General features: G+C 38.4%; 1 protein-coding gene across 2 annotated transcripts in view; it reads right to left on the reverse strand.

Moving 5' to 3' along the window:
- Nucleotides 1-12,945, reverse strand: part of PTDSS1 (phosphatidylserine synthase 1) — a gene marked incomplete at both ends in the record, with an annotated part of 29,445 nt that overhangs the window by 7,329 nt on the left and 9,171 nt on the right. For both annotated transcript variants that reach the window (XM_080339025.1, XM_080339024.1), the window contains 5 exons: nt 1,256-1,368; nt 2,402-2,543; nt 4,555-4,706; nt 8,157-8,315; nt 11,519-11,643. In XM_080339025.1, the coding sequence (XP_080195151.1) occupies nt 1,256-1,368; nt 2,402-2,543; nt 4,555-4,706; nt 8,157-8,315; nt 11,519-11,643 (691 nt within the window). The remainder of the gene's footprint in view (nt 1-1,255; nt 1,369-2,401; nt 2,544-4,554; nt 4,707-8,156; nt 8,316-11,518; nt 11,644-12,945) is intronic.

Genomic DNA, 12,945 nt, shown 5'->3' on the forward strand with positions numbered 1-12,945 from the left:
TTCAGGCAAAGTGCAACAGCTTTGAAAGAATTAGAGAAATTCCCACTTTTTCCACAGTTTGTCTTTAATTTATTAGCAATTGCATTTTCTTGAGAGATGTAGGTTGGAATCTTCAAAGAAACTGAATATAGCTATTCCATATCCTGGCCGAGTGCTCTAACTTCTGGTATGTTTTCCTCTCAAGAACAGAGGAGATTTTCTCACTATTTTGGAAACAGTCTGGAGACTGTTCTGTTCTTCATGTTCTTATGCTCCTAAATTTTAACGGTTTTGAGTGGAATTCTGAAGAATTGGGACCAAAATTCCTTTTCTCAGTCTCTGAATTCCACTAACAGATGGGGAAGACAAGTGTTATTAATCTAACAATACAAGGATTGTTTCAGAATAAAGACTTCTACAGATTAGCAAGTGCCATAAAAATACTTAAAAGCTCATCTATACAGGATCTTAGAAGACGTTTAAGGTGATTTAACTAACAGTGTGGAATCAGCGCACATAACTTCAGACACTAACAGCTGTATTTCAGGAATAAACCAAGGCATGGTTGCCATTTAAGTGTCCAAGGTAACATAACTTTACTCATGAATAGTAAATTCCCTGCCTCTGATTTCAGAACTATGTGCATTCTGTCTACCTCCTGCTAGTTCACAAGAAAATGGAAAAAAAAATAAATTAAAAAAAAAAAAAAATCAAGGGGACTCTGCTAACAATGTGAAACAGTGTGCATGACTAAAAGCAGGTTAATATTTCTATACAACTGTTAACACTGCATATATGCTGTTCAGTCATTCAGAATATGGCAATGCTCTGTCTTTTCCTATAACACGCTAATAGTGCCTGTAGATAAACAGAATAACGGTTTCAGTCAGAAAACCCAACAGTTATATTTTTCCTCATCTACACTTTTGTGAACATCCAACTCATCAACTTCAATACCTTCACATATAATCCTTAGGGGTAACATACGCAGTGAACCCACAAAACAGGGAGGTGCTTTACAAACAGAAGATAGAACAGACTGGTTCTGCATCCCTATGGAAACACAGATGTTTATATACATTTTACTTTATTAGTTCACTTGTCAGAGAATACACTCTATTGAAAAGTGATAATTGTTTTGCTTTTCATGGTAGAGAAAGCATAAACTTCTTCAGATGTGCTCTACTTACTCACAAACTAGTATATGCAGTTCTTGGGTGCCTAGAAGTCAAGCTACCTTAAACCAAAGAAAAAAACACCATGGCAACAAAATTACCTTACAGTGGGTGCTGTAATGATACCTATGAAGAGAATTCTCCCCCAGCTTAAAGGGTGGCTTGCTTGGAACACAAAGATATGTTTCAAAAAGAAAGTGTTCAACTCAGTCAGCTAAAAAAACCAAACCAAAACAAAAGTTAGTGTTCAACTTTGTAACTCTTACGTTCCTACAGTAAATGTGCAAATATTAATATGAGAGCTAAAACACAGAAGTAAAACTATTTATGCTCTACTATAGCCCTACTGGTTAGATCAAGGCTTGAAAGAGTCTGAGATTTCTGTTCTAGGACAAGCAACAAATATACTAGTAAAACAAAGAATTCTCCCCTACAAACCTGTGTTAAAGTATTTGCTCTCCTTCCAGAAACCCATTAAGGGATCAGACACTAATTCACATTTCAGAGGTCTTCTGATAGCTTTAATATCCTAAATCAGGTATGAATGACTAAGGTAAATTTATTAAAAGAGTAGAAAATATCATATTAAAAAAATATATATACCAATATATGTACACTAATGGTTCTCCTTTTAAAAACTAAATTTAGCAAATTAAAAAAAAAGTTTTAGTGAAGTCTGCTAGCATTTGTATGATGAAATACTGATGCAGTTGGGACATATTATGGAGTCTTGCTGGATCAAGACCAGAACTCAGACTACCAGTGACCCATCCAACAGTCACTGGGAAAGAAGAAGAAGAAAAAAAAAAAAACAACAAAAAACTCCAAAACAAGAACAACAAACCCACACACCAAAACTCAACAGAAACAAAACAATAAACAAAAAACCTCCCACCAATGAACCAACAAAAACCCTCATACAACAAAACAAAAAAAACCAAACAAAAAAACCCAACAAAACAAAACAATTAAAAAGCCACTGTCTAGCCATTTAAAAAAAAAACCTATCAATTGCAAAGAGCAATCTGCCACATTTGGTTTTTTTTTTTTTCCCCACAGATTCTGTAATTACACTCCTGAACTATCACATAACTGCCACAAACAAAGCCCTGACCAATCCTGTATTATCAATTCACTTAACTGCGTATTTCAATGATGGACATACATTGCATTAGAATATCTTCCAGCCAAACACAGCCAATAAGTAACTGAGCTGATGGCAGCTTTGATTTCACAGAATTTCTTACCTGCCAAATGATCATGAAAAGGTAGATTCCAGCCACTCTTTGAAATGAAGACTTAGGGTCAAACCAGCGGACATAGGTCCAGCTGGCTGGGGTGAATTGTAACACAGCTCTTTTGATTTTCCCTGTGGTTGTGTGAATGTCCCTAGAAAAAGAGAACGGCTGGAATAAATAAAACGAATATGCAAGAAAAAAAAAAAAAGCAGCACAATAGTCATGTTACTGATGTTTCAGAACAATCACACTTTTCACTGGACAGCAGACATCTTCACAGACGCAGCTGTGTAGCAGGCAAGGGTGAATTAAGAAATATAATATAATCTATTAAGCACTTCAGTCAGGGTGCATTCTGCTATGCAAGTCCACCCTCTGCTATCCTCAGCCAGTAAATAACTACAAAATGTATCTATCATTCTCTCCATGAAGGAAAGAAACAAGGATTGTGATTCTGCACCTCCCTTGGAAGATGTAAAGGATATTTCTTCCTAGTCTAAGCTGCTATTGCTCTTATCCCAAAGACTCTTTGTTCTAGAGTTCACTGACATCAATCCTTCAAGAATCTGTGAGATTAATTATTCATTAATTGTATAAGGGGCTGGCTTCACAGGTTTGAAAATGATGCACTTCCAGCACACACAACACCCGCTGTTCTGATACTAGACGCACACAAATCTTCTGGAGAGATGTGATAGCACTGTTAAAAGCTAGAAAGCTTTTAAATTCCCTTTTGAAAGGGGATATGAATGGAGGTTCATCTGACAGACATGTTACTGGTTCTTGCTTTTGATAACATTAATGCAGATGAGCAACAGCATCCAAAGGACAGGGAATGTAAGAAAAACTCAAGTTTGCTTTTCTGAAGGAAGACTAGCATGGCTACAAGTCAGTTTTCACCCTATTACTTCCACAGCCCTTCTGGACAAAAAAGGAGATTCAGATTTTATTTCTGATACTTGCACTCTTTTAGGCTACTGTGATCTTATGTCAGGAGGAACCTTCTGATCTTTAAGATCTGTGCTTATTCAACAAAAAAAAAAAAAAAAAAAAAAAGAAAGAAGAAGAAAACAAAAGGACAGAAGTAAAACCTTCTAATTCTATGCAGCTCCTCTTCATATTAAAGGACAAAAAAAATCTACTTTAAAATAACATGAGGAAAAATTATTCCACAAAGACAGTAAAGACTAGTCCTGACATAGATATTCTGCTGTTTTAAGTGAACTCTCTAAAAACAGAGGGACCATCAACTCTTTAATGTTCATTATTCTTCCTGAACTGAAATGCAGGAAAATTGAATTAAGACTAAATGTTGGATGTTTCTCAAAGCAAATAACAAATTTGTGAGTAATAAAACAAAGCAGTACTGAAGTTAATGTAGAATACAAATTTGGAAGTCAACATTTGAGCTCCTTTTCCATCTCTCAAGACAACATCCTTTGGCAATTCATTGTATTTGATCCTATTTGATCTATATCATTGGTAACACGCAGATAACCATGCTCGCCAACAGCTGGCAGGGAAGGAGGCAAGATGGGGACAAAAAAATATGGAAGAAACCATATCTGGACAGCCAGGACCTGACACTTGCTAGGCTGCAAGCCGTTGACCTTTTACACAACAAATGCTACTTTATTTTGCAATTACTCCATTTACTTTAGAAGGTCAGCAATGGGGTAAGGCAATTCACAGCACAGGTACAATCAGCCTAATTCCTCTTCAGCAATTACAACTAGCACTGGCAGATTGCCATGCTAATGCCTCAAAGTGAGCCCAAATCTAGTTCAAAAGCATCGTATAATGAGATAACTATTACAATTTGTATTTTTCACAGCCTTCTGCAAACTCTTGCTCATACAAAATAAACTGACAAGGCAAATAGCTTTATTACTTTATATTTTCATTTGGCATCAATGCTTGAAACTTAGATTGCAAAGGAAAATTATATATACATATTTACAAATATATGCTGTACAGTCACATTACTATGAAATGGATTTTTATCATTTAACGTAAATTTACAGCATTGTTAGCACATGTAGATTGCATGCTATTTCTATACCACATGAATTTTACATATTCAAAGAAGAATGTATATTAAATTCATTTCCTTGGGAAACAGAACACCAAACAATGTTTATCAAGCTTTAATTTAGACCTACTTGAAGCTTGCCCAGTGATAGGTCCTCATCTCCAAGAAACGACAAACTACCATGCCCAACCAGATGCCACCCCCGTTACAAAGCAGGATGTCCAAAATGACTTGATCCCACCAGCATTCAGCAAAATTAGGCAGAAGGTGCATGAAGAAGAGCTACAGAATACAGCAAAAAGATTCTGGGTGAGGAACAGAACAGAATTCATATAAATAAACTTTTAAAGTACACATTAAAAAATCAGCTTTTCAGTACTTTTCATACTTCGAGGACACAAGCCACAACCACTGAAATTTGATGGGGATCCTTCCATTAACTTCAGGAGGCCTTGGGCTGAACCACATGAGACAGAGGTTTCCTTCTCATCATTCCCTGTTGGGACTCTGCTGTGTATAAGGATATCACGCAGCTCTTAGCTTCTCAAAGATGCTACACAGAACATTCATAGAAATGCATGAAACAAGCAAAACTACAGCATTTCTTGGAAAAAGGAAGATATCTTGTGCTTTAAAAAAAAAAAAACAAATTGAAGAGAATCTTTGATTTCTGCTAAGTAGTTTTAAGAGGTCTGTTTTCTAAACCAGCAACAAGATGCAGTAAGTAGAATGGATGCATTTGTCACAACTGTCAGTACTAAAGCATATTGGAGTTCATGAGTTAACACTTGCTCTATTTCAAAACCCTTTCTTTCATTTAGTATTCTTAGAAAATTTAGTGACCATAAAAAAATAAAGAGTTCACCAATATTCCAGACACCACAAGCTTTGCTGCTGTGCTTGATCCAGAATGGCTCAAAAAGTTAAGAGGATATTTCACTCTCTCTTCCTACTTGGTCTCTCCTAAGCACTAATGATGAAGGTACTTTAAGGAAGAAGATAATGAAAACTAGGTCAGAAACCAACCAACATCAGACTGAGAAGCTGAGACCATCTGGATATACCAAAACGTATTCAGTCTCTTAAAGATTTCCCCTGGAAAGTGCACGTATCATTTACCTCTGAAGCAATCTTTTCCTTTCCAAATACTCAACTAAGACCATAACAAGGCATTAAGTAAGGCAATCAGATATATTTATAGACGCATTTGACGACTTTACGCTTTTGATAGAGTGAAGGAGGACAAGTGGTTAGAGCTAAGGCAAGATACAAACATAATTTAACTGAGAGCTAGAAATGGATTCAGCACCTCTCATTCTCCTTTACAAAAAAATTGTATTCTCTATTCTAGAAGAAAAATCACAGCAACCCAAAAAATAGACCGAAAAAGTTAGCTGCAGTCTGAAAATCAAGACAGCCATGTGTTAAGCAGTCCCTTTGGAATATTCAAGGAGACACTTAACAAAACACATAGCAAGCTTAAAAATATTCATCCCTCCACAAAAACAGTGTAATTTTTGTCAGTTAATGTACATATGCTGTGTCTGTTGAAGATTATTGGTATAATTTTGTAAAGTATCTTCTGTTAACAGATGTGTAAATAAAATAATGGAAAAATCAGATGTGAGAAAAGGAACAAGAAGAATGCTGTCTGTATACAGGAAGAATGAATACTGGTCCATTTATAATAACCATAGTTGCTTTGAAAACTCTTGCAGAAGTATATCAAAGCAACTTGTTTTTCTTTGACAACGCTATGGGATTTTCAATGTGGAGAAAATTTGAATTTCTCTTCAGGACCCAAGCTCATTACCCTGCTACATTTTCATGTTTTAAATTAATTTAACCTGAAAGGGAACTAGGCTACGAATCTCAATCTGCAATAATCCAAAGACACCAGAAGTTACAAATAATAAGGCAGCAAAAGCCCAAGGACAGGTGTTAGCCAGCCCATCTCTAAGGTGCTAGCTGTTTTCTCAGCATGAGAGACCAAGGTCTGTCTGCATCCCAACTTTAATCCGATAGCATGGGGCACGAGCCAAGGGTCCCATTTCAGAATGGGGAGCCAGCTGAAATCCATTAATGCTAACAGTAGATGCACAACTAAATCCCTGTGTAACTGCCTTGATAACTTGGGTAGGTTTCTAATGACTTTCTTGAATTAACGAATTCATTAAAAATCCATTTGAGTGGTGATAACCTTTCTATATGTTGAACCTTACCCAATGCACTATCTGTTCCAATAATATGCCTTTCAACAACAGGGAATACTAGACACCCCATGCGGTGTCAGGTTGAAGATGATGGTTGTGCGATGATTAACTGAATGATAAGAGTGCGAGTGAAACAAATCCAAATTCATTCTTTTCCAGAGGGAAAAAATGAGTACAATAACTAGTAAAGTTGCTTTTTGTGGATGGGTACTTGTGAAATCCCAATCTTAAGCAGTTTCAAAATAGCTCAGAAAACAGCATAACCTTCAATGCCACAGAACAAAAACATGTTTTGAAAAGGAACTCATGGCACCAGTATTTTCAAACCCTGAAGTTTAATTTTAGACAACTAAATCCTTATCTATGTTCCTGAATTATACATGACTTGTCAGATGAGCCAAGCATTCTCAAGACAGCAAGCTCTACAAAAAACTATGATTTTAAAGACTAAATTCAGGTGTCCACATCTACACTTAGTATTTTAAGTGTGACAAGTCAGTCTGCACTGCTCCAAAAGCGGATACAAATTGGACTTTTTTTTTTTCTCTGAATTGTCCAATCAAATAATGTAATTAAATTAAACTCATTTTTATAGAAACATATCCTTTGATTTTAGGTGACATATATCCTACTAATGAAGCTCTAGGTTACATCCAAATGAAAATATTTAGAGTAGCAATTAATCATCTTGAATTCTTAAAACAGATCTAACAACAATGAGCAGCAGTCCAAGCAAAAATCAGCTAAGTCAAGTATCTGTATTTTTAAAATCCAAAATAGGATTCGAAAGTCCCAACTGTCAAATGACCTAAGCACATGCTTGGGAAAACTGTGGTAAAGCTGGATAACAACAGTAAGTCAGTGGTCCCCCAAAACATGATGCAGGGGACTACACTGTGTGTGAACTAGCTTAGATCCATGCCTAGTAAAAATCACATTTGTATACCAGTGAACATGAATAAACTAGCCTTGTGCAGTACAATTCAACAAAAAAAAAAAAACCAAAGGGGCCTCATGACAGAAAACAACACACCAAATGGTGTCTTGCCATTCCATTTGGAATTCTCCTCATGGGTCCTTACACCTTCCTCAGACATCTCTTAACTTCCTTTCACCGTACAGTATGTACAACTATACACAATATGTAATACTGTTGTATTTGGGGTAGGAAGATCGTGACAGTAGATCACAGATACTGCAAAGTGGAAAAGGAGAACAACTGCTCTGAATCACGGAATATCAGTCAACTTTTGAAGTAGCACAAGCATTGACTGCTATAACAACAGGCTGGCCTAGACTTCCCTCCTATTTGAGTACTAGTAAGTCACTTAGCTAAACCACAGCTTGCTGTTGTCCATTAATGCAACTGCGTCAATTGCTCAGCATCTGATTTATAAGGTTTAAAATGTAAATCTATACCAAGAACTAGTGAGTCATCCTTCTAGTAACGTGCACACTTCCCCTGAAGAATAATTCAAGTCTCATACATTTGCTTAATTAAGATAAATGGGTGGCCTACCTCAGTGAGTTCCCAGGTGATGCTAATAGTCCAGCACAGCCCATAGCTGCGGATCAGCAAAGCCTTCATAGCCCAGCCCCAGAAATGCCCAAACGCAAATATATCAAAGTGGCTAAGGATTCTCTCCCAGGTGATAACATGACAGTTGACAGCATACTCCTGTTAATACAAAAAAAACCCACAAACAAAACCAAACCTCAATGAAAAGGCATCTTCAGAAACACTAGAATGAAGAAACCTCTTTCTGTCCAGTGCAACAAGCCTGAAATTATACAGATATTAAAATATGTTATTCCACTTTTTGTTCCTTCTGATCTTTGTAGAAAAACTTCCAGTGTTAAGACCCAGTGTCTTCGCAGTACAGCTCTAATTCAAAAGGAAATAGAATAGACCTTGGTTCCTGAAGGAGCACGTATTTCATATGTGACAGAGGAACAGCAGGAGCAATAAAATCAATAACAATAAAACCAGCAAACAACACTCCAGAAAGCAGTTATTTGTTTTTCTTTGGAGTCGTGATTTGAAATAACCACCTTTCCTCATTTTCATGCTGTCTGGTGTTCAGATGTGGCTCATGAGTGACTAATTCTCACCAGTTTGTGATATTACGTTATCATCTCAATGCTCATCTGAGTATATTTTGTGTCTCATTTTCCTCACCAAAGCAATCTCCCAGATCACATTCGTACTGCGTAAGTTTGGACACAGGGCTGAAGCGGGGTGGGGGGAAATCAAAGGGAAATTGCAGAAGTTCTGTTACAGATGAGTAGCAGATTCCTTAGGAATATTAATTAGTATTCTAGTCATCAATAACAAAGGAAACATGTTCATAATGTTGTACAGCAAGTGCCAGAAATCACTGCCCAATTAAAAAATATCTGTATGCCATCAGGAAGCTGTACCTGTGGGGCATCTGTGTCTCATTACTGGGCACAAACTGAACTATGCCCAACTGGAAACACAAATTTCTAAAAAATCCCTTCTAAAATATATATATTGCCACCTGCAGGTGACAACACATCACTGCTCAGTGCTGTTGAATTAAGAAAGGATTCTCTTTCAGGCCAGAGCTATTGCTAATCCTGTGTAAATGAACCATGAACAAGTTGAAAAGGAGATGGCAGAGAAACATTTAAATCCTGGTCTCCACACAGAGAAGAATGCACAATTTCACACACACACTCCTCTTATCTCTTACGCTTCCTATCAGGAGGCAGTTAAGTCCTACTGTGAAAATGTTAAGTACCCCTTACTGCTGGTGCTCCCTGAAATGAAAGCACGGTACTGCTTCTCACAGGTGCCAGTGCTGCTGGACATTCTGAGAAAGATGTACCACCTGTCCTAGGGATGGCAAAGCTGCAGCCCCAGTGCACATGCCCTCAGAGATCTGAAACTGGCACGTTTTGCTGTATTCCCAGTACAACTGGGAACACCTTGGCAGAATGGCGGACAAATCCCCACACACTAGAGCTTCCTTCCACATTTCTGCTTCTTTTATCTCATATATAAATGCAGAAAAACATCCAGGTTCAAGTCTCAGGAAGCTCTGATTTGAATTCACTACAGCACCTGGATCTACATGTACACAGTGTTATAGCCACTATGTTCAATTTCCTAACAAAGGCATGAGAAGCACTGAATGCACCATGGAAGGTGCAGGCTCCTAGCTACACCATGATACCTGAAATTCTATGATGAGTGAACACAATGAGGTTACTCCAAAAGTAGACTTTTTTCAGGACTCTTGCTTTTTTGTTTCATTTTTACTGGGGCTTTTTTTCCTCTCTATCTCATCTTTCCAGCTGCAGCTCTTTCAGTCATACAGTGAAATATGTTAAACTTTGTTTAATACTCAAGGAACTTTGCCAGCCCTGTGCAAAAGATCAAGCTGCAGTCTTCATTACAGTTGCACTTTAAAAATTTACTCCAACTTTAAGTGACAGTATCAGGATGGCAAAGTAGTACAACGTGCTCAGTGTCAGGAAACCTGCTGCACTTTGGTTCTGTGCCAGTAGCAATACCAGTCCTCCCCTGACTTGAGTCTACGTATTTCTAACTTAAATGACAGGAGAGCCAGGTGAATCTGACTTGCTTACCAACCAACTCCTCATGTCAGCTCGCTTTTGTTGCTCAGCAACATCACTAACCCCCCTGCTCATGCTCTACTTAGCAATGTGTCCTCCTACCACCTAACAGCAGGCTGCCCACGCCTCACCACCACTGCACAGCTCCTGTAGAACAGAACATCACAGCCCAACTCTGGATGCTGGAGTTGCACAACACGTACTGCTGATCAGCTGAGGTACAACACCTGAAGTATCCAGAGTTTTCCAGGCAGGGAGCCCTCACTATCAATCAGCCAATGTAAGCTTACTGCACTACAAAGATTTCCATTCACTTTTAGGTGCTACACGGCAGGAGTTAGAAGCCACTGGTGATTAGGTGTTGTGTAGGAGTTTGCATATGCAGTAAATTGCTACTTGCCAAAGATAATCAATTATATTTCCTTCCTCTTGAGGCATGAGTCCGATAACAGCACATACTACACAACAGGTGGCCACAGTGCACTGATGCACAAACCCAAGGGCAAGGAAGCACACTGGTCAGGTGTTGGGCAGTAACTTGATGCGATAGAGAAGAGAACAGGAATGGCAACTCTTGCCTTACCCTCTTCTGCCTGCCTTCCAAAATACCCCACATACTTCTCCCAGCCTCCTTTCACTACCTCAGCTTCCTGTGCTGGGAGCCCCTCCTTAAGGGGAAGACCAAGCCTGGCCTTCCACACCACTCCAGATCATGGTCTGTGGAAGTAACTTCCCAATGGTAACAGCACCAGTGTTTAGCTGGGCAAATGGAAGGCAGCAGAGCCCTGCAGTTGCTGTACCTGGATTTCCACATACTCAGTAGGATGCCAGCCATGTACTAAGCTCACAGCAATAAGGCAAGACCGAAGTTATCTGAGTACAGCATCGTGGCATCAAAAAAAACCAAAACAAAACAAAACACACAACTGATCTGGGAGACACATACTGTACAGACCTCATTTAGATACTACCTTGCTAAGTCTATTTTCAGTATCCAGGCTCATATCTGTTAAAGGAATCCAAAGCCATCCCAGTGCAAACATATCTCACACTCCTGACTGCACACTCATCTGAGCCATCTGCATTAGAAAAAAATAGAGAAGACTGTTTTCCACACCAATTGATTTCCACGTAAAGAAACAGCAACTGATACAAAAGGCTCATTGACTCTGTCAAGTAGAGACACAAACTTGCATCACTTATGATTTACCCCTTCCTACTCATGTAAAACATGCCTAAAGGAGCCAAAACCTCCCATAAAGTGCCATAGATACATACCATGATATCTGCTTCCCTTGTGGCATATCGAAGATTAGGATCCAGCCAGTACATCACAGCTTTTACCTGCTCGAAGTTAAGGAAGAGCACAAACACCAGGAACAGAAAATAGAGCACACTGAGACCTGCAAAAAGAAGACCCTTTTAAATCATGTTCACTCACAAATGTCCTTGGGACACAGAGAGTCCAAAAAGCTGTTTTCAAACTGTTGCTCCATACATGCCTGGTTTGCACAAACAAGTTTTCTACATATAGTGGCTACATGCAAAAATGCTCAAGAGACGCGAGTCACATGACAATCTCTGAGCACTCAGCCCTTCATATCACCTCCTGTTTCAAGTGATATATGCTCGACTGCATGAACTCAATCAAAACAAACTCAGTCGTCTTAGTTTAGACACGGTAGTACAGGGCTGTGATCAGGAAGCTCTTTATTAAGAGATACATTAGGACTCTAGGATTGCATTAGATCTTTCCTTTGGCTTTAAGAATTCTTCAACTCACTGATGCAAGTGCCTATGCCTATATGCAGATTTCAACACAAAGATCAATTTAATAATCCCTCCTGACAATAAAGAATAGTTATAAATATAAACTAATGCATGCTTGAATTACTTGTGAGCTAGAATATTTACTGTTGGAAGCTTTTAAAGAGAAAGACAATTATGATTTGTTTTCACATCATTATAAATTATGAAACACTACTGCATTTGGGATTACTGCCTCTCTCCTCCCAACATCTGATTATGGATTTTTTTTTAAAAGAAGAACTCATTAGAAGATGAGTAGATGAAACTGCTGTTGGGAGCATATCTTTATATTATTCACAAGTTTACAGATATCTAAGACCCCATTTGGAAGAGGCATGTAAGTACTTGTTCCATACTCTAGCACTCAAACCTGCTTGTGTCCTGCCGCAATGTCAAGGAAGGCAGAAAGATTAATGTGAGTAAACTTAGAATCTGCCATCCAAAATAAACTACAGCAATTCTAAGAAGTTATTTTAAACTATATCCAGAACGCACATGTTATCAATCTACAGTGTATGCTAGAGAACAACTTCCGTTCAACTACACACACGAACAGGAAGTATATATAGCGTACTCGGCAGTACATCCTAAAAACACATCAGGTAAACAGATGCCAAACTACTACAAGTACAGCCTGCGGGCAAGGGTACATCCTGAAATGTTGAGAACACACTGCTCCTGCCTTCCATCTACTGAACAGGTCCAAGACCTCAAGCATGGCTAAACAAGCAATGCCAGAAGAAGCAGAATTACACAGGGAAAACGTGGCTCTTGATTTTGCATGCAGCCTTTGGCTGAAAGTACAGGGGGGTCCAGCTCTAACAGTATCAACATAGAAAATGACCTTTTAATTTACATTTGCTGAAACTTGAAATGAGCAGTAGGACCTTTGTTTC

The sequence above is a fragment of the Nesoenas mayeri genome (genome assembly GCF_963082525.1).
Source record: "Nesoenas mayeri genome assembly, chromosome: 2".
In the NCBI taxonomy this organism is placed as follows: Eukaryota; Metazoa; Chordata; class Aves; order Columbiformes; family Columbidae; genus Nesoenas; species Nesoenas mayeri.